Here is a 22,552-nt window from a genome sequence, read left to right on the forward strand (position 1 = left end):
TTAAATGGATGTCTCCCATAGCTGCACAACAGAGAAAAACAAAATTGTGTACTGTAAGAACAGGAAGCAAACGTATTCCAAGCTATGAAGGTGAAAAGATTTGGTGATTCCAGCTATATTTATGTGATTGTAGATTCTTACTCTTGTGAAGCCTAACAAAGGATGATAAATAAACATTCTAGTTTTCAGCTCTGAGTCCTCTAAACCTGTGTCTGAACCTTTTGAACTGCCACCTTTTAATGCAAAAAAATCTTCACATCTTTATTTGCTGCTTCTCCAAATTTTAAATAAATTAAACATTATCAAGTGAAATAAAATAATTTAAAATATTATTTAATTCTAGAAATAACCTTTCTTTCCCTAAGATTCTGATACAGTCAGTCTGAGCAGTGATTCTCAATTCAGCTGCACATTTAAATGACCTGGGGATGTTTTAAAACCCCACCGTCTAATCAGTGCCCCCACACTAAACTAAATCTCTCTGGATGGGACTAAGAAATTAGTATATTTTAAAAGTCCTGTAGACAATTCCCATGTACAGGCAGTGTTGAAAACTACTGACCTTAGGGATGTGTGATTCTATCAATACTCCCAGGACCCTGTTAGGAATCCTTTCCTAGAGCCTATAATAAAGCTATAAAATCTCTAAGTTCATCAGAGCCTCCTAGAAAATTTTCCTCTACCCAAAGGTGACATATCAGAGTAGAATGAAACACCAGGGCAAGATGTCAATTATTTATTTCCCTCACCCCTGGCCTTTGCCACCAGTTCTTCATACTGGCCCTGTTTATATCCAATTTCTACAATGTTCAGAAATTGCCCTAAAGAATTGAAAATAACTCTGGCAGAACCAATATGAATGGAACCAAGATCACCAGAGAAGGAAAACCAATTAAAAATATACATATATATCAAGTTTAATAAACAACACTTCTGGGCATTATGGCTATACTAATTAATTAAACTAACTTGCAAATATAAATCTGAGCCCCAAGAATATTTTATTTTTCAAATTTAATTTTTTCTTTTTCTTATGAACAGAAAAGGAAAAATGACTCTTTCTTTTAAAATGTGAATGGATAAACTGATAACTGAGGAAGTCAGCATATGGAAGAGGTTTCCACATACCCTGGCACTTTGTCGGTTCACTTTCTTCTCCTCATCAGGAAGTGGAGGCATTGGGTAAGGATACTTTCTGCTGGAGGCAATAGACCCAGTTGATGAAGAAGGAGATTTGGCAGGAGATAAAGTCCTGAGATGTTGAGAACACATGAAATAAATATTATGTGATTGCCTAATACCTTTTTTTCAAATATCTTAAAACTGGGTTCAGAACAAACCCTTTTATTTTTACTTCCATAAGCCACTACTGAAAGGTTTAACTACTGAGAGATACTTTAATTCACAACAATGGAATACTGGCATTTTATCTTCCTAATTTCATAAATGCCAACGATTATATAAATGTTAGTACAAAGAAGCATAGAACTAGAATGCTAATGATGTATCCTTTAGAATAGATAAAAAGCTAAAATGGAGAAGAGACAAAATTATTCTAAGAGCTCATAATGGTAAACTAAAATGTATAACAGTAATATTCTGCCTTATTTTTACCACTTCATGTAAAAAGTTTTTAATATAGCCATTCCAATTATATTTCTAAGTTGTAAAAATACAATTGATTTATTAGTTACTAAGTCATACATCAGTTTACACAAAATTCATGCATTCAGAGGCCAGTGTGTTAGTTACAAAAGAACAAAGGCAAATACAGGGGTTTCAATAATAAATTAGTAAACATGCAAGCAGTAAGGAGTGCAGAGTTCCAGCCAAACAAAGAATCTGATGATAACATACAAAAATGGTCTGATTAGTCTCTACCATGAGCATTTCAGTACAGGGGAAGATTCTAAGCCGTAGAAGTTAATCTTGACAACTCATGTAAGGTACACTTGTCATGTCAATAAAGTGGTTACACTTTATTGAGTGGAATTTTGCTAAAACTGAAACAAAACACAGTAACAAAAACTCTTCCTATCTGGATAAAGTGTCTTCTCACTGAGATAATCCATATGAAGGATCTACATAGGCTCTTTGGTACATGAATGCCGTTCTTTTTTGAGTCTACATGTGTGATGGTAATATTTGTGACTAAGCAGAGCTTACTGGAAGAGCTCATACCCACCCATTGTCTTTAGAGTGGGGGAAAAAAACAGTCAAGAGTGAAAAATGTCAATTCACACTGTATCAATGAGAAATAGATGTTATAATTTTCTGCATTAACATTCACAACTGTTACCACCATACACTGCGACTCCTCAATTCCTGTGGCATAGCGGTAATGAACCACATCATTGAGCTGGTTACACTGCCCGATGACAGCACAAGTACTTATTTCAGCAGGATGCACAGCATCTGCTTGAAGTGTTGGGAGGCGGGAGTGCCATTGGGTAGGGGGAGATCTACCACCTGTACTGCTAGCAACAACATAAAGATGTCTCTTTTTCTCCCTTATTTTAAATTTTGGTTCCCAACCATAGATTATCCATTGTCCTAGTTCTGTCATAGTTTTCAAATCAGTTTGTATCTTATGGATAGTGAATTCAACCTAAGGTTTGAAAATATTTTTTCCTACAAACACTAAGGTCCAACTGAACATTCTCACTCTATTTTAAGAATCAGTAGGGTTCCATTTACTTTTAATCTGTAACTTCAAATGTTTCTTCTGTTTCTGATGAGTATCTCGGACTTTAATGTGACTCTAGTTAAAATACTGATGTTGATTGGCTTCTCTCTATTAAGGAGCAGGTGGGTAGAACTAAGAAGAGTAGAACTTCGAATCCTCCACAGTACTATTAAAGCAATTTAACACTGTACAACTATAAATTTTTACATGAAAAATAAACAACTTTTTTAATTTTGGAAAGCATTTCAAATTGGGCTATGATCTTAAAGAAACAAATTCAGTATATGTACAACAAGGACAAACAGTGTTTAGTTATTTAAACACATCGTTCTAAAACCTGAGTTCAGATTTTTAGCTTAATTGCTTCTGGTAAGATCAGCAAGTTCGGGAAAACTAGTCAGGCACACACGTAACTGAATCTTGTTTATCTTAGGGCATTGTGTAAAACAAGTTCTCTTTTTCACTTACTGCAGTGTGTATGTCCATAGCATGAGCTGTTGCTTATAGCTTCACACTCATGCCAGCCATTCACATGGCATGGGTCCAAATGAGCAGTCTTTGTACACATACACTTCATTTCAAAGAAGGGTCCTAAAAATCCAGTCTTCCCCTCAAATATTTTTCCCTCACCAATGACAATAATGAGTTAAAACATTAGGTATTATCCATAATTCCAAAGAAATTGACCACTTTTCACATTAACACAATAGTTAACTCTCTTTTTGTACCCTGAGAAAGAGAGAGGCCAAGGTGGACAATTTTAGCAGGGGCAAGGAACATAAGGTCCTGTAGATTGGGTGGTGTGTGATAGCATAAAAGGAAGATGGAGAGCACCAAAACAGGAGTCAGAATAAGAGAAGAAAACAAGATAAAGGTAAATCAGTTTAGGAAAAGTGAAAACAAAGTAAAAATTCCTTACATGTGTCTAAAAAAAAGACATTTCTTCAAAACTGCCTCCAGGCTCTTTTCTGACCCTGGCTACTTGCCTGCTAGTTTCAATCTGGCTTTCACTGAAAACCAGGCACCAGCCCGGCTCATTCACTTACAAAGTAATCTTTGGACAAATGTCAACCACTATAATTATTGCACTTTTTAAAACACCAATAACTTAGTGAGTCACATATTAGATTTATACAATGAAGGCATGTCTGTGTAGCAATCGATTGCTGTGTATCTCGGGACTACATTAGACTTCCTGGGCTTGCCTCTTACAGACATGCCTGTAAGGCCAAGTTTAAGTCAGATCTAGCCTCTAACACAGGTTAAAACCAGGCAGTCACACATGACGAATGCCTTATTCACTTGGCTGTGTTCAGATGCAAATTTTTTAGTGGTCTAATTTAGAGGATTTATAGTATTCTAGGATATGATGTAAGTTGTCATTATCTACTATGCTGCTTTGAAGTAATTACAATGAGATGGCAATGGAATAGATTTTGGAGTCAAATATGTCCAGGCTCATGTTTCTGGTTCTGAAACTTCACTAGCTGTGGCTGCTTTGAGTTACACTTTGTGCCTCAGTTTCCTCCGTTCATAGAAAGGGAGTAAGAATGCCTGTATCTCCTGAGATTGGGAGACATAAAGGTTGACAGTAGTTACTAATGCATGGCATGAGTTGCCACCTTGAGTTATTATGAGTTATAAAACATAACAGTTATTAGTTTCTCTTTAGAGTTATTACATTTTCCAAAACCACTGATGAAGTGGATAATAGCAAGAGTAAGGGTATTTTCCAAAAGCATGTAAAGCACTGTCACCAACAGATATGCCCCAGAATAAGGGTGTGGGCAGACAATGTTCTTGCTCTGACCTCCCCACTCCTTCCTGACGACCTGAATAATTGCTGACAACAGTGTGAGTGACCACTGTCATATCAGAACAGTAAGGGAACACATCGGAGGCACTCTAATCATTCAAAAATTTTTGGCATATGCTTTGCTTTTCATGGCTATGTGACTACTCTATTTGAAATTCTAGACTGTATTTAGGACCAGTTTACTGCAGTCACAAAGTCTCCAGAGCATTTTGATAATGATGCCACAAATCCCACATCAGACAGGTGATTGGTAAAGTTAGTGACCTTTATCCTCATTGGTGATTTAGGCAGGGGAGATAATCTTAAATGATCTAGCAGTAGCAGATCTCTTCTACATGAGATGAAGCAAAGGGGTGGCAAAGTATAAGCCAAGGTGTGGACATACTTTGGGCATCCTATGTAATGTTTAGTTTGAATGGGAAGTGAATGAAATTCTCTTTGCTGCATCAGATCCAGTGTGCGAAAGTTCTGGGCTATTTCAATTCACTACTTCTACAGAAATTTGTGTTGACTTTTAAGACTTAATAGCATAACCCTTACTAATTAAAAAATGAATTAGAACCTTCCACTGAATTACATCTAGCCTTTAAACACAAATAGATTAATTCTTAATGTGACAATCCACTGTAGGAAATAGCAACTCAGATTAAGGGAGAAGATAAAGGAAGCCTCTAAAATTGCCCTTCCAGCTTTGCACGTGCAACCAGGGATGCTAAAGCATTTCCCCATCCAAATTGTATTTAGTCATGCAGCTTCTGGGCAGACCTGGGTGCTGATTTTAAGAAATGTGAACTCTTTTCTGGGAGCCACATAAACTACTCAGTTCACCCAGGGGAGGTGAATCAACTCTTCCGGGGTACCATTTCACAAATTATTGCTGCAAAAATGCTAAGTCCATTTAGTAATAAAAGCCCTAGCCCATATGAGATCATCATAATTCTATTTTTGGTTCCATGACTGATACAAATTACAATCTGCCCACAAGCCTGAGGAAAATAGAAAAGAAAATTAGGACTGCAGGTGAGCCAAGATTCCAAATAACGTTCAAAATATCTTACCTGTCTTCCTGACGCTGGCCATCTTGGGAGCTACAGGTGAGGGTGGGATGTTTGAATGTGAGTGTATGTGTATGAAGTTCAGTGTGGGAAAGTGGAATAAGCAGAGGGATAGGGAAGGAGGTGGGGGGATAGGGTAAAAGAAGCAGGATATATTTTTTGTGAGCAGGCAAGGGTTATGCTTTCCTTGGGGTATATGCAAATGTATGGATCAAATTAAAATGCAGTAGGTCTAATCATTTTCTCAAACTATACATGTCTAAACTAAATGGTACACTGGAAGAGAAAGTCCACCTTATATGGGTGCTGAGAGTTAAATACACAAGTATATTTAGTATCTGTTAAATGCGGACCCAAGTCAAGGCAATAAGTATTCTAAAAGTTTATTATTCAGAAGAGGCAGTGACTATATTTCTTCTTTATACTAGTTGTCCACAAAGTAGTTAGATATAAAGTGGACATATACCTCTAGGAAATAACTTTAATATTACAAAGAGTGAAAAATGCCATTAAGAGCTCTTGGAAATTCTCTCTGACCTCTAATATTATACCGAGCTGCAGTGAATTAATTTGAAGGTTTCTAAAATGTAGGAATACTCTGCTCTTTTGTGAATCAATAATATGTTTCCAATCGACTCCCTGTCCTATGTGACGTATTAGCCCACAACATTATCAGCATTAAAAAATTCTTTAGATGCTTTATTGAGAATCTGCAGAATACTTTTCTCAGCACAGCCTTTCTCTGGCAGCAAATGGTTATACTAAAAAAAAAAACCTAAATTCTTTCTACAAACTCATATGGTCAATATTCTCTCAATAATTTTCAAGCTATGTCAAATCAATGCTTTTATTCAAAACCGATTCCACTACATTTCATTTAGTTTCTTTTCATGTTTTTCCTTAAGGTTTTGTATGCACTATGCACTCTTAGGGTAGTAAGTAGGAAAATAAGCATTATGAAACTGCTAAATTCTAGAAATAAAATTTTTCAGGTTAATAGTGCTTCTTTATTAGTGGAAAGTATGTTTCATGCCCATAGAACACTATATAGCATAAATGAAGAGAAAGCTACTAAAAAGCTCAAGATGGTAATAGGACATGCACTAAATGGTAACCCTTTCAAATGGCTTCATTTGAAACATTCAGGAAAGAACTAGACTTGCTCAGGAAGCCAAAAACAGAGATCAAAAGGCAGCAAATAAACAAGGACCCTTTCCGCCTCTGGGAACTTGTATTGGGAGATACAAGAGAGAGAGCCAGTCACACTTCATTATTTGTATGTGCTGGGAGAGTTTAAAAAGGATATAAAATTAATTTATAAAATACCTAAAGTATGGTCCTTCAGTGTTTTTATTCACATCTTCTACCCACTTAGCTACATTATAGTCTCTTTTGAACCATGGGTTTAAATACCTGCAGAAAGCAATGGAAGGAACAAAGAAAGCAGAACAAGATAGAAAATCTGAAAATACACAGCACAAGCTTAAGCAAGGATGTCTTCACCCTCCAAATGCAAGTGACTATGGCAAATAAACCAGAATGGACGTTGGGTGATAATGAGGCAGTCTGTACAATGACATGAGAATAAACTCTGCTACGACAAGGCTCAAGGCATTCTAGAATGTATTTAACATGTCAAGGAAAGCTTTTTCAGTGGTTTCCCAAAGTGAACCAGAAGCTTTCTTTCAATCATAATAATGTCATTAGTCCCATTCACCCACCTCCAAAGTGGCTTTTCCCAGGCCACCTCTCATTTGGCTTCTTGGTTTTCAAATGACAATGGTGCTTTTTGAAAACATTCAGATGGCTGCAATTCCAACCTGGCATTTGGGTATATAACACCCCCGAGAGCAATTAAAAGGAGCAAAGTTCTCTTTCCAATATGAAAAGAAGGACTATACATAGCCTCTGTCTTACTTTCCATAGCAGATCCCAAGCTGTAATTAAAAGAGAAAGGTGCCCCCACCAGCTCTATAAGGAACAGAAAGGGCCCCACTCTTCGGATCCTGGAGCCCCAAATGCACATGAATGTGGTCCAAACAGGGCCCCATGACCTTGAGGCTCGGTTTAGCAAATTAGTTGTAGCTGCAATGTTCCTTCTTCCGCTTGTGCACTCCAGACTGTACTCCAGTCATGTTTCCATCAGGAAACGGCCCTCAGAAGTTGCCTTCCAAGTGTCTGACCATGAATTATGAGAGTGACTGCCAGAGGACAATAATGACTGATTAGTTCGTATTTCCCTGATAGACCTGGTGAAGTCCCCATCAAAATTACTGTGCAACAGAAATTTTAAAAAATAGTAAAATTGGGAGTGCAAGGTATTTTTTTCAGAGGTTCATTTGACTTTTACACTGAGAAGTCAAGCAAACCTCATTCCCTTAGATTATAGCCCTCGAAAATAAGTATAGATTCAACAAATTAGGTCTTGGTAGAATTTGGAGATTTTACTGTTTTCTCATTTAAAAAATAACTTTCAGAAATACTATAGACAATGAAGACCCAAGCTCTATAAAATATTTAAAGTCACTAAGAAACAGACCTGGGGAAGTTATAAAATATACTACTCATTTTGACTACAGTTTTCTTCTTTCCTCAATATTAGCTGTTATTTGTAAATACATTTAAATCAAGAATACATTTCCACAGTTACATATACAAAATTAGGTTATTTTTCCAAAGTCCTTTCTCTTAATGTTAGCTATAGCCAGTGTAGGCCACAAAATCACATCTTGAAGCTCCCTCCTAAGAGAAGGGAGTGGTTGTTTTTTATGCTTATAAGACCATTTTTGCTAGGATAATATCCCCTGACTCAGGAAAAACTCACACTAGTTTTGCCTTTAGCCACAATCATTGCCAACTTGCGCTTTTCACAGATAGCCAATTAAAACTTGCATATATATCTCCATTGAGATTGAACAAAAAGAAAAAAATCAAAAAGCAAATGCAGCCACAAATGAAGGCTAGTAAACACTCTGGTCTGGGGGAAACCGTAGAAAAAGCCCATGCAGCTGTGATCAGGTGAAACATAGCCACACAGCAAACTGTCACCCACAGGCAGTGGGCCACTTCCAGGAACAGAAAGGTTCCTTTTACTGACTATCTTGGAAGTGGTGCCATGAAACCTACAGCCAGCCACCTGACTTGACTTGCATATGATGGATTTTTTCCCCTCCGATTTAGGGAGCATTTCAGAAGGCTGTGGTCACCTCACTAGAGGTCAGTGAAGAGACCTCCCAATTGCTGTTACTTCTGGAATCTGCCCCAGCAATGTCTTCATCGTGGGTTTCCTAACACCTCTAGTGGTGTTGGCTGCAATGACGGGATTTTATCAAACTGCTATTTACCTGCCTATGTGGCTTGACTTGGATTGTAGCGCAACATGCAAAAAAAAATGCATTAGACAGGATAGGAGAGCTCTTTGTGTTCTCCAGGATGGAAAGGCATAGGAAAATCAGCTGGTGCTGGCTGGACAAGGACCACCTCCGAGCAGACTTTGAGGGTCAGTCAGAGATCAAATGACCCTGTTCTCAGCCAAGGAAGGGACTTGGAGGGAAATTAAGTGGCAGCCCAGAATGAAGGGGCAGGTGGAGACTGACCTGTGATCCAGACTCCCTGTCTGGGGGCTGTCAGAGCCCCCTGGGCTTATGCCTTGGGATGGGACAGTCTGGGCGAGGGAGTGCCCAGGCTCAGGTGCTTGGGGCTCCCTCCTGTAAAAACACAATATATAATACAAAGTCTAAGCCAAAAGCTTTTTTTTCTTTACATCATGTACAACAGTGAGGAAGATGCAAAAGCTTTGAGTGGAAAAACAACACAATAAACAAGGACATTTTCTGTTGTTAATTAGCAAAGTATGCATTTGTGGTACATATTTTAATTTATGACTGAATATTTCATCATCCTTTGGGATGATAAGTTACTAAAGGGAGCATTGAAAATTTGGACCTGATGATACCTTTTAATATAAAAAAATAAAATATATGTTTGTCCATGGTCTTTCTGTTCCTCTAATTGTCACACAAATTATCCCATTTCATCAGAAGCAAATGGGATTATTTAACAAATATGGAAAGTATTAAAAAAACTACCCACATAATTCCTAAAATGCTATGCATTATGATTCTGTTTAAGAAAAAAAGTTCCATATATCATGCCCATACAATAAAGGATGCAAGAATAGTGATCAGCTTCACAGACTTGGTTATGTTTAATTAATGTAAGTCATATAACCCAAATCTGAAAAGTCTGAAAAATCTGAGTGAGTCCTAATACCTCTTCCTTGCAAAGATGATTCTGATTTCTTATTAAATATTTTAAATTAATTACCTCACAGGCAAGATTTCTCAAAAGCTATCTATAGTTTAGTATTTATGATATGAGTGGAATTTTACAGAAATTTTTTTAAATAAGTGATTGCTCTAGAAAATATTATATGACATTTACTAAATACCAAGTATTTGGGGGACCTAAACTTATAGCTTTAATGTTGGATTTTTTTTTCCACTTAGGAGTTTTTAAACCGTGTTATAAGAAATATTGTTAGAACACTAAACAGTATACAAGGGAAGCTCTAAAGAACTTCTTGCAGTTTTATCCATATTCTTGTAAGCGACTAAGTTAAGCTAAGGAGCTCTTACCAGGTGACCTCATGCAAAACAAATCAAACAACATTCCAAGAAGAGTTTATCTACCATAAGCCCTAAAGCATCCAGGTGCTTTGGGAATGCATAAGATAAACTCTAACAGATTAGTTATTTATGATGGAGTTCTATGATGCCATTCTGGACCATGCAATGTATTACTTGAACCTATCTATTGTTTCTAAGGTATAGGATCCTCTAGTAAACTTTGACAAGCCACTTACAAAACAATACCATCAGCAGGAAGGTCCAAATTTCAGGGCAATGTTATTGTCCTGTACTGAAAAAGGGCAGGGTACATGATAGAAAAGCTAACATAAGTTTCTGACAAGCAATTAACAAATACCTGCTCCAGATATTTTAAGTATTAAGGCATGAAGAAGCAACTAAGACCCTGGGAACAATAACTAGTACTGCAGTGAGAAACAAGTAAAAACAAATTTAGGTGGGTCAAAATAAGTCCGGGTAATTAAAACTGAGTGGCAAGGTCCAGAAGGATACCAAGGGTGTGTTTTATTTCATGATGGAAGATAAAGGTTTCAGAAAGTTTGGCTTCGCTTATACTTTCTTAAGTGGAAAAACAAATAAAAATAAAGTGCATGGTGTTTACCTTATAAAAGACAATAAATTAATTTCCAACCCCTCCCACACTATAACAAATGTGTGGCCATCATTTTAAATGGATAGTATTGCATTTAGTGACAATGATTCCGTTAAAGAGCAAGTTTAGGCAGATCCCCTTTTAAATGTTCTCAGAAGGAAAATTCAAAAGGGAAACTTATTCCATTAGTCTGAGAGAATGCTTAGATTGCAGCCATGAAGACCTCAGAGCGGTGGTTTCAAGTTGTGAGCAGTATCATGCTCTAATAAGGTGGGAAGTTTTCCCTGATGCTTCTAGGCTTTGTGAATATTGGGGATAGGAAGGGTGGACCCAAGGTGATGAGAAGAAAGGAATGTTATCAAAATTCCCTTCAAACGGCACCAAGACACCACAATGGCAGGTTACTGGAGGAAAAAGCCTGCAGAGAGGGTGAGACCCCCACTATCAGTGAATATTGGTATGGGCACAGTTGCGGAGATGCCTATGTAAAAGAGAAAAGCCATGGTTAATTTTAAAACGGCAAAAAAGAATTAAAAAGACAAAACCAAGACCAGAGGCATGGTTTAACAGTTCTTTGATGATCTGGTTAATTAACTTCTCATACTTAATTGCACAGGACCTTGGAATGCCTTTTTCCATTAGAGGTTCAGACTTACTCAGTTGAATTAGACCGAGGTCTAAATCGTTTGCCTCTGATTTTCTTTCTGTTGCCTCCCAGGTTACCTGGAAAAGATAGTTTTTAATTAGATTTGCATAAAATAATTGCCATAGTTTTCATTACATGGCATAACAAGGGGGTGTAATTCATAACCATCACTACCCCAGAACTTTATAGCACCCTGTACTGCCTTCTGACTGCGTCTCATGCTAATGCTATTAAATCCCAGCATATCCCATCCAGAGAAAAAAAAAAATAATGCTTTTTACTAATAAATGCCCTCCTCTCTATTGGGGAAGAGAGCACTAAAGAGCTTAATGGAAAGATAAGATTTTACAACCAGGGACCATAGGACATAAAATTTGGGTGATACGGACACTTGGATTTGGAATGCCACCCTATACCTTGCCAAGAGTTACTTCGAGGTCGCCCATTTTCACAGATGTCAGAAATATGTTTTGTATCTGGAATCCTTTCGCTCCAAGAATGAGAGAGTCCATTTGACCTGAAATTGAAAATATTTATATAATGTTCAAAAACGTAATCAAATGAATGCTTTGAAATCAGTAAGCAAAATTTCTATGCATTATTGTTTATTAAGTAAAATAAATCAAGAAAGAAAAAAATTGAAATGAAAGAATGAAGAGAACATGAAAATCTTCATGAAGAAGGCAGAATTACACAACATTCAATTTAAGAAAAGTCAAATACAATGGAACCCCATTACAATAGTTTATAATTAAAAAGTGTCAGAATACAATACAAGCCAATTTACATTCTCTAGAACACATCAACCGGAAAGCAAATTCACTACTATTTCAATTACATAATCCAAGCAGCAGTGTTATAATGGGGTCCCACCATAGATGTTTCTTAATTGTAAAGCAATGGTTTCCATTCAAATATTATGAGAACATGGACTTCCAAGAGATCTTGTTGGATTTGCTCAATTGAACCTGGTTAACCTTTATCAGAATAATATTTAGGTCTTCTTAACAATAACGTAATTTTCTGAGAATTGTCGTTTTCTCCAAAGTATGGTCCCCCCCCACAAATATAGTATTGTTAGTTGTGTCCAATAACTAAACTGAACCAAGCATTTGTCATGAAAATATCTCTCACAAAGCCCATGTACCATGTACCATTAAGCCCTCTACTATTTGTGTCCTGCCATATTTAAATGAATTGTCTACAAGAAGCAAAATTTACACACCTACCTTGTACATTAAGAAAAGTATTTGACAAACAACATAGACTAGTCACATAACTTGAAACAATTTTTAACTTCTTTAAAAGTCATCAACCAATGAGATTTTGCTAAATTCTAGGAATTACTCAAATGAATATTTAAAGCTCTTCTTGAGGTATTTTAGAAAGTCACACTGTACTTAAAATTTTTCTGCATATCACTTCAGTTAATAACTTCAGTTAATTCCATTTAAAAGGAATTTTCTGATGAATAAAAAGAAATGGAAATCATTCAATTATTACATGTTAATTCCCTACATTAGGACATTCTAGACATTTTCTAGTTATAGAATGATCCTTATTTTGTACAGGACAATAGAAATTCAGCTGAAATCTATCAATTTCTCTACTTATTTACCATGTTATTGAAAATTAAATATTTGATCAGGAACACATTTTATTCTCCTAGGCAAAAAGCTCTCAATAAATTAAAAGAATAAAAAAAATAACATTTTCTATAGAATTGTACTCCCTGGTACAAAAACTAATATTATCTGAGTAAAAACTATCCTTCATGCTTAACACAATTCCATGTAGAGTTCCCAGATCTCATTAATTCTTTCTATTCTCCTTCCTGATTCATGTTTATGAAGAGTGAAATCCATTAAAGAATTTTTATGGATGATTCACTCTACTCAGAACTCTAGAAGAAATCATGTTTCTTGTCAACAAACAAGTAATTTCTAGTAATTTTTCCCATCAGTCTACAAAGTAATTGTTGTGACCAAAGAAATGCATGGGGGCTATCACATATTCTTTCTTATAATTATAACCCTACCAACAGTTTTAAAGAAATACTTCCACTGGATATATCTGAGCTTCCTTCAATATAAATGTAGAACTCATTTTCTACAACATTTCAACTCTTTGTTCCCTCCATCAGTTTCTTTTATTAAGCAATTATAACTTATGCAAAATTTTTAATGGTCCTATACACCTTAAGATCCTGGAGCAAGAAATATAACATTGAAATTTAAAACATATAAATAATGTATTAATCCTACCTGTATTAAAACTCAGGCAAACATTAAATATGTTAATTTGGCAACCAAGTTCTGAATTATAATGTGTAAAAATAACCATTCCAGGAATAAAAGGCAAAATCATAATATTCAAATATGATTCACAGAGAAGCAATCTTTTTCACAGCAAGCTTAGCTTTTAAAAATTCAAAATTAAAAAATATTCAATGCAGCATTTATATTACCAACTTATTTAACAACTGCTTTTATTGAAGCATGACAGTAACCTTTTTCTTTGACTACCAAACATGACATAAAGCTCACCATTTAAAGTAATATAAAATACTATATGTAGTCTCTTAAGCATATAAGAATAAAATTTAAATATCCTGTAGTTTTCTAGATACATATATGTTTGGTGTTTGTTTAGTTTTGTTTAGTTCCGATTTCTGATCTGATTTGTTTAACGGGTGGTTTTGAGCATATGGCATCTTGAAGTAGAGTAATCAAAGAACAAAGGATACTACTTTTTGACATTCAAGAAAGAAGGAAGAAGTAATCAAACCTGCTGCAAAATAATGAAATGTTCTGACTAATGGAATAATGTGTGATGGAACAGGTAGAAATCTGAAAATGCGACAGAAAAGCAGACCTCTTCTTAGAACTAGATGCTGAGTTTGTGCTGACTCCAGGAGGAATGTCGCTATAAAAAGAGTCACCATCTCCAGGCTTTTTTACATAATCTCCCTGGGGTAACTGTCTAAGGCATAATAAACATTTCAGAGTCAGAAAACAAGACACACACACATGAACACAGACATATACAAATATTATTTAGGAAAAAAGAGGTAGGGATAATGAGCTACATGAATCAAATCTACAACACATAAGGTTATTAATAAATGTGACAAATTAGTCATTCTCATTATAGAGGTCAGACAGGCGATTACTGAAGTCTTTACATTCTGGATGGAAAAAAAAAAAAGCCTTGCTTCAAGGGAAAAATATGAAAGATGAGGTTTTTCACAGTGTTATACTGGGAGATGTTAACTGTAGTTTTCTCTTTAAAAAAAAAATGATGTCACAGGAGACATGCTAGGATAGACAGTTCTTGCCCAAAAAAGGCATAGATTTTTTCATTGTGGTGACTAAACTATTCATGTTTCTATGCATTATATTATGCAATGTAACCTTGATTTGGTCTTAAAATTACTGATTGATTTCTAAACTAAGTCCTATACTTAATCCAAATAATTCTTACTTGAGTTCCCTGTTCAATTTAAACCTTCATTATTCACTTAATAGAAATAGGAAGAAACAAGAAAAAAATCCAAATCAAAAACATAATAACTGCACAGTAGAATATTCACAGGAAGATAAGTTTGCAAGCACAAAGGGTGAAAAAATAATATTTTTGCTCTGCAAACAAAAATATTTATAGGTGGTTGGTGAATAATGTCATTTCTCTACCTTCACTGTAGTGACAGATATAAGGGGAAAATCTATTTAATCTGCTCTGATGCACTCTGATTTTGAATTAAATAAGGTTGGAGCAGATTTTTATTATTTCTAAAGGAATATGGTATAAAATTTTAGACAGGACCACAGAGTCACCTTCCTCCCTCAATAGCTATTCAGGTCTTCTGCCAGGGTTTGGCCCCCAAACAGTCAACTGAATCCAACACTTGATTCAGTTCCATTCAGTACTATTGTTAGGGTACTTTTAACTAGTGTTGGACTCAGAATTTTAAACAGACGTATACGCAAATAGGTCTCCAAGAAAGGCACAAATCTGCTAACACCGTTTTTTATTTGACTTTTCCTTGGATAACTCTTTATTATTGGCCAATTCTATCCAAAAAATATCATAATTTGATTTTACTTGCTTATGCTATTTCTTATATTATTTTAAATGTCTAAAATATTTGGTCATTTGTCCTTTTGAATGAGGGAATATACTCTCATATTATTTTAATCCACATATTTCACACATCTCTACAGATCTAAAGAAGATTTTTCAACCAATATAAAGCAGCTATATATTAATCTGTGAGATTAAATCTACTCCTTCCCTTTAAAAAAGAATGTCTCATGAGATTTCTATATAAGACTAATTTTACCTATAATTGGTAGATATATATCACTGCAAAAAAATTCAAACTTATAAATGACTTCAGTTCATAATTGTAATCTTCCTTCCTTTTTCCTGGTATATTATGAAACATTACTTTCACAGGAAAAATAATACTGTTACCCCGTATTTATAATGTTAATGCAGAGGAAATGTTGTATCTCATTATACAAGAAATCTTTAATCTCTGGACTCATATATTCTGTCTGGTCTCCTTTCAGTAAAATATTCCATCAATGTTTAAAATAATGCCATCAGTAAGATTCTGTATGTTATATCAAGGAAGAAAGTTCTATTTTGTATGATATTAATATTTATGAAAGAATATCAGAAAATGTAACATCAGCCTCGCATTTCCAATAATAATGGTTATGGTTAACAGATTCTTCTTGTCACTACTATCTTTAATGATAATCTTTATATGCTGACAAGATGTGACTCAGCTCAAGTTAAATAAAGACACCTTCTGATTATACTTGACCTTTCCCATTACTCTACCTCTCTAATTTCTCTTTATATGGTCTTAGCTAAAGCCATTTACAAGGACTCATTTAGTTGATACGGCAGGCTTAAGTGGACAGCCTTTCACAATTTTTTTAACTGAGCACATGTTATCACTCCTCATGAAATTTGCTGCAGTCCATGCATCTTTTACACAGTGTACAAGTATCTAAATGCTAAGCATGTGATAAATTGTGGGTTTCAGTCAAAAGGTAGGAAGGGAGTTTTTAAATTCAACAAACTTCTGGGACACAGTCTTGTTTTTATCATCACAGATAAATTAAGATTGTTAATCTGTTTCTAACATTAAGTTTCTTAAATATAGAAACTACTCTACATTCGCCTTATATTTCACAAGGAATCTATGAAACTTTCTTTGCATCATAAATACAGAAAAATATTAATGATAGATAATTTATTAAAGATTTCTTAAGAATAACATTTAATATAATTTACTGTCTATAAATTAATCTTTCTTTCAATATTAATAACATTATAACAAACTTATTTCTTTTTATTTAACCTCTAGGAAAGGTAGAGAATATCAGGTTCCTGATCAGCAACATTTGATTATGTTATAAATAAATGGCAAACTAAATAATATCTTAAACTTTTTAACTGAATTTATACTTTTCTAGTTTTTATGGCATTGTTCTCTAAATTTTGATGGTTTCATGGAATTTTGGGATATAGACATGACTACCACATCAGCCGCCCTAACCAGTATTTAGTTTTATAGTGGGAAAGTTACATGCTATTTTTTACATTACATGCAAATATTTTAGACATGTGCATTAATTTTTTTATAGTGACCAAAAGAAAAGATTATTTTACTAAATTTTTTCCCTCAAAAAGGACTCCATCCCACACTAATTATAGATTGTTTTTTCCCTTCTTATATAATCTTTGTACTTCATTTTGTGTTTTGAATATATACATTTAATGAAAAAATTCTTTTGAAGGTATTTCCTAGTTACTAAGGCAAGAACTAACCTTTATAATTTAATAACTCTGGAGGAGGTGACTTACATAAGCTGTAATTATTATTTCTTCCCAGGTCTATACTACCCATGTTTATTGCTTGTTTACTTTTATTCACTTTAGAAGACAAATTGAATCCTACTCTTAGTGTGTTCATAATATAAATTATCTGCAGTATCAGCATTCTAAATTTAAATATCAAATAACAATGTTTCTTGGAACATTCTTTTTTCTCCAAAAGCTGTTAGGCAAATGGGTAGGCTATTATGAAGGAAGTCTGGTTTGTCCTAGAAGGGTCCACTGAAACATAATATTTAACTTAATAATCCTCAAAGTGAGAGTACAATGAAAAAAATGTAATTAATTCTTAACCTTAATACTGAAGGAGGCATTTCTCTAGTGCTTTTTTAGCATATGGGCTGTCTGTTATTGGAATTGTTACTTTAATATTTTAAGAAGTATATAATGTGTACCAAGTCACATTGACAGATATATGGCTATCACTGAAATAATATAAAAAACTAAGAAAGGGTTTAAAGAAAAAGGAGGGAGTGTCATAAGTAGGAAAAAAAAGTGGCTATAATAGGTTAGACTAAAGAAATGGGGCTTGGGGTTCCTCTAAGGTATGGATCAGAAAGATAGGATCTAATTATTCTATTCCACATTAATCATAATGATGTGAGTTCATTTCAGACACAGAAAGTGAACATTTCAACTGAAATGAATATTTTCTAAATCTAAGCTCTATTGTTATTTTCTTATTCTATTGCTGTTTGTAAATATTCCTGAAAACTCAAATTTATAATCCTTGTTACAAAGCATACAGATCCTAAATTCTAAAGTAATGATACTGCAATATTAATAATAGCATAAACTAAAAAAAATGTGGAGGTCTTCCTTTGTGAGGAAAAAATAGCCATCCATCTAATATATGATATGTAAAAATTCTGGTTACATATTAAGTATGGTCTTGTATTTAATGTCGGAACCAAAGCTAAGTTCACCAACACTTTGACCAGTTCAACCAGCACATGTGGACTTTAATCATGTCAATAGGTGCTGTCTCCGTGTGGGAGAAGAACCATGAAGATCAGAGAAACACAGTCTCCAGAGACCAGATACTAATAACTTCCCTGACAATAATGCTTTACAATAACAAAGAACATCAGATTTTCAAGTTAAGTTCAAGTGATTTCCCACGATCACATAGTAGCAAGTGAATTTTGATTCCTTGTCATTTGGTTTTCCTATCATGGACCTCAAAGTAAACTTAATTTAAAGACAAGGACAACTGAAATTTCTTTATACTTCTTGCTATCCTCTAGCTCTGGACACATCTTTATTTGAGTATATGTAGATACTTTTACAAGATTATAAATATCTTAATGCATGCTTTGGTCCATTGGTGTTACCAATTTCTCCATAATCACTAACATATTCTCAAAAAAGGAAAAATCTTCAGGATATTTACATATTAACAACTTCCTGATCTAAGGTTCATTTCTTTACTACTCTATTTTGAGAATTATTGTATAAATCTAAGATTGATCAGCTATGGACAAGGACAAAAATAAATAAAGGTTGTGTTGAAATATACCAAAATAGAGAAAAAGAAGTATCTACTGGGGAAGTGACAACTTTAAAAACATAAATGAGAACCCAAAAAAAGTAACCAGGTTGATGAAATGGAGATCCTATAATAGCAGAAGGCATGAAATTTTATCAGTTACATAAAGGATATTCTTAATGTGAAAATATTCCTAACTTTGCTATGCATGTATTGTTAGAATAAGAAATTGGTGTACAGTTTTACATATTAATCATATGTTAATCATATGGGTAATTCCCTTATTCTAGATAGAATCCCTGGTGAGAATATGTCTTACTGTACTGTTTTAGCTTTGCTTATATTACATACCTGCAACATTTTCCTTTCCTTTTAATATAGTCAACAATATTTAAGTTACATTATAACTTTAGCTTCTATGAAAACAATCATAATTGTTTTTATCTTATTAATCTAATTTTACTTTCACTAAAGAAAGTCACCAGATTTCTTATATGACTGTCAACTTCTACCCAACAGAAGTCTAAATGATTCCATTTCTTCTCCAGTTATTGGACATAAGAGTTTAAAACATGTCACAAAGAAATCTAGTTGTTTTTAAGTTTTACTACTTCTATTAACAGTTACTTACTCCAAGGCAAGGTCAATATTTGCTAATATCTAATTGGCCAGAAAAACACAAGATTACAGTTTAAAATTTTAATTTGTGGAAAAATAAAAGCCCTGGTTCAGGCCTGAAAAAGTACCACCATGTTTATTACCTCATATTCCTAAGCTGTGATAGGCATTTAATGAAAAAGTGGGAAAAGTTAAGTAAAGTAGTAATCTGCATAGTTATCTTGAGTACAAAACTAGTACTATATGAGCTAGTTTTAAAATGTGAATTATGAAAGGACTAACTTACAATATGGGCTAACAGAAAAAATAGTCAATTCTTAGAGAACGAGATGAATGATTTCTATCTCTATGCAATTGGTTAAACAAAGATTGTAAAGTTATGATGAATAGTGTATTTTACTTTCTTGACAGGCTTTTTTATTCAGTGAAAGTACACTGAATATGTATGTTCTCCAACTATGTAAGTTCTTTCTTAACTACCAGTGCAAAAAACAATTAGTACAAAAAGAATTTTCTTATGCAGAGGTAAACGGGCATATCAATTGCCAGGACCACAATACTGGGTCCAATGCAGTTTATCACTTATGAAAAGATGTTATTAATATAACAGTAACAAATAAAAAATAAACTGTCTCAGAAAGTGTTAGCAATAAATGTGTAATAAACATGAAGAAAGCCAATAAATTAATGTAAATGAAAGTGACACCTTAACATACAGGAAGTTTGTTTCAGATGGAAAAAAATCCATACATATTACTATATTTCCATACATATTACTATAAAAGTCACACAAGTAAATTCTACTAATTGCAGTACTGTTGGATGAAAGAACCATTAAAATTATAATAGACTGATTTTATATTAATACATAACAGCACCGTTATTAAAATTATTACATCAAGAACATGAAAAACCAAGATTCATTTATAATCATTGCAGCATAAAAATAAAGTGAACTTGGATATAACTGTATTATTCCAAAGATGCTAAAACGATTTAAACCTTTCAATTGTATTTTCAGATTATTCTCATCACATACCTCTGTTCTCGATAGTTTCTTTCATAGACAAGAAAGAGGAAGAAAAAAAAAGAATTAGTTACTTTTGGAGGTACATTAAGAGGGAGAATGAAACAAAAAGGCCCTAGCATTCATTGAAATATATCCACAAGATGCCTTAGAACTGCAGAATTAAAACGGTGAATACAAATGCAGACATACACATAAACATTTCATTATTAGAAGTGACATCAAAGGGTTAGTGACCATATTTTTAATTAAACATCTATTTTAAAAGCATAAATAAGTTTCAGTTATTAAAGCACACTGTTTTCTCAATTATCAATTGTATCATTTTAAACATTTAGTAATGCCCTAAAGCAAACTACATTTCAAATACAGGATTTTAGACAAGGGCATTGATTTAATGGAATTAATCAAGTTACCTATATAAACTAACTGTTTTCATGGAAATAACAATCATAATTTATTTCTTTTGGACTATATACCCCAAAGCTCTTTCTAAGACCCTCTAACAGGAGAAGATAAGTGACCACTAGAACATTTTATTTTATTATGTATGATAAAGTGAGTTAATTCACTGCTGCTATGAAACTAAGTTATTACCAGTTACTCAGTGAACTGAGTAACAGTTTCACATTTGGTCAAAGTTTAGCCTTTGTTTTTTATTTAACCATATATTAAAATCAATTTACATGAGCTTCAAAAGAAATGATCTTTTACATAAATGTTTCCTACAGAGTATTGTAGTGTAGTTCTGGAGGGTGAACAACTTTTAACTCAAAAGAGTTATTAATGTTCTATAATGAAATTGTTAATAATTTGAAGACTTTTAAGAAAGATTAAGCAACTAAGAGGTAGTCTCCTTCCTTATTCTACGATCAAAAATAAGGTTTCCACCTGGATTTTGTTTGTAGTGCCTTTACCTGACAATCTATTTCGGATGCCCTCTAAGTATCATGTTTAATAATGAGCACCAGAGAGTAAAGGTGCTAATTTTTTACTTAATAATTTTCAATACTAACACCATCAGATATGAGTAAAAAATAAGCCCGGAGTCTTTCTATTCAACATATTTTGCTTTTTAGTCTCTCAATCTGATTACCTGAGTGGTCCGCCAATTCCAAATAAGTATTCCTCATTTACTATTCCTGCTAATCCCTCACTCCAAGGCTTGGTGAAGGGGTAGAAAGTTTAATTGGAAAGATTAATGAGAAAATGAGTTCTCATTTTTAAATTTCAAATGGAAACATTATATTCAATGTATTTGATTCCTATAATAAAATTTCTACATTCTCATTTTGAACACATTGTGAATAATTTTAGTAACATTAAAATATTCATCATTTATGATCAAATTATTTATGAAGAAGATATTGTAGTATGAACAAGATTTGTCTTTTTCCTTAACTAATCTGCAAAATGCATATATTCAGAAATGAAAAAAAAGGAACATGAAACCTCAAAATAATTTCATAAGAATGAGATGTTATACACAGAATGAAAGCCTTCTAACTCTAATCATTAAAACAAGACTATGCAGGTAATTTCATTAGCAATAGGAGTCCATGTTTAGGTTATATAATCTGAGAGTTTTTCTAAAATTACAAACATGAAATATCAACCTGCATCACTAGGTGGCAAGAAATCACACACTACAGAACTAACAATATTGCTTTTCATTTTCCCATGACCAAAGAAAACCATTCTAATTCAAAAACATCAATGTTTGTGATGGCAATTACTTGTGTCAGAGAAGCTGAAGACTGTGATCCCAAGATGCAGCTAACTCACCTGAAGTGTGAGGAGCGTTTAAATGATAAATACACAAAGATAAATGTCCTTTAAGAGATATAATTTTATTACTGCAAATGTTATGCTGAAATCAGTCTGTGCAAATATAAGTATGTAATAAACCTAATGACCTGCATATCAAAGAAGCCAATGGGTATAGAGCATCTGCTGTGAACTGGCACAGGGCTGGGTCCTCATTTAATCAGGACAAAGCATTATATTATTACAATGGTCTCTTTCATTAGACTATGCCATGTAACTATGTTAGGCTAAATT

General features: G+C 33.9%; 1 protein-coding gene across 18 annotated transcripts in view; it reads right to left on the bottom strand.

Moving 5' to 3' along the window:
• Positions 1-22,552, bottom strand: part of ADAM22 (ADAM metallopeptidase domain 22) — a gene marked incomplete at both ends in the record, with an annotated part of 200,909 nt that continues 178,357 nt past the window's right edge. For 4 of the 18 annotated variants that reach the window (XM_084229401.1, XM_084229400.1, XM_084229402.1 and 1 more), the window contains 5 exons: positions 1-21; positions 1,129-1,252; positions 11,455-11,521; positions 11,861-11,961; positions 20,504-20,521. In XM_084229401.1, the coding sequence (XP_084085527.1) occupies positions 1-21; positions 1,129-1,252; positions 11,455-11,521; positions 11,861-11,961; positions 20,504-20,521 (331 nt within the window). Of the gene's footprint in view, positions 22-1,128; positions 1,253-6,883; positions 6,971-9,153; positions 9,265-11,454; positions 11,522-11,860; positions 11,962-14,231; positions 14,427-20,503; positions 20,522-22,552 lie in introns of all 18 variants that reach the window. The other 14 variants (XM_084229406.1, XM_084229396.1, XM_084229405.1 and 11 more) reach the window with 10 other exon arrangements.

The sequence above is a fragment of the Talpa europaea genome (assembly GCF_964194135.1).
Source record: "Talpa europaea genome assembly, chromosome: 3".
Lineage (NCBI taxonomy): Eukaryota > Metazoa > Chordata > Mammalia > Eulipotyphla > Talpidae > Talpa > Talpa europaea.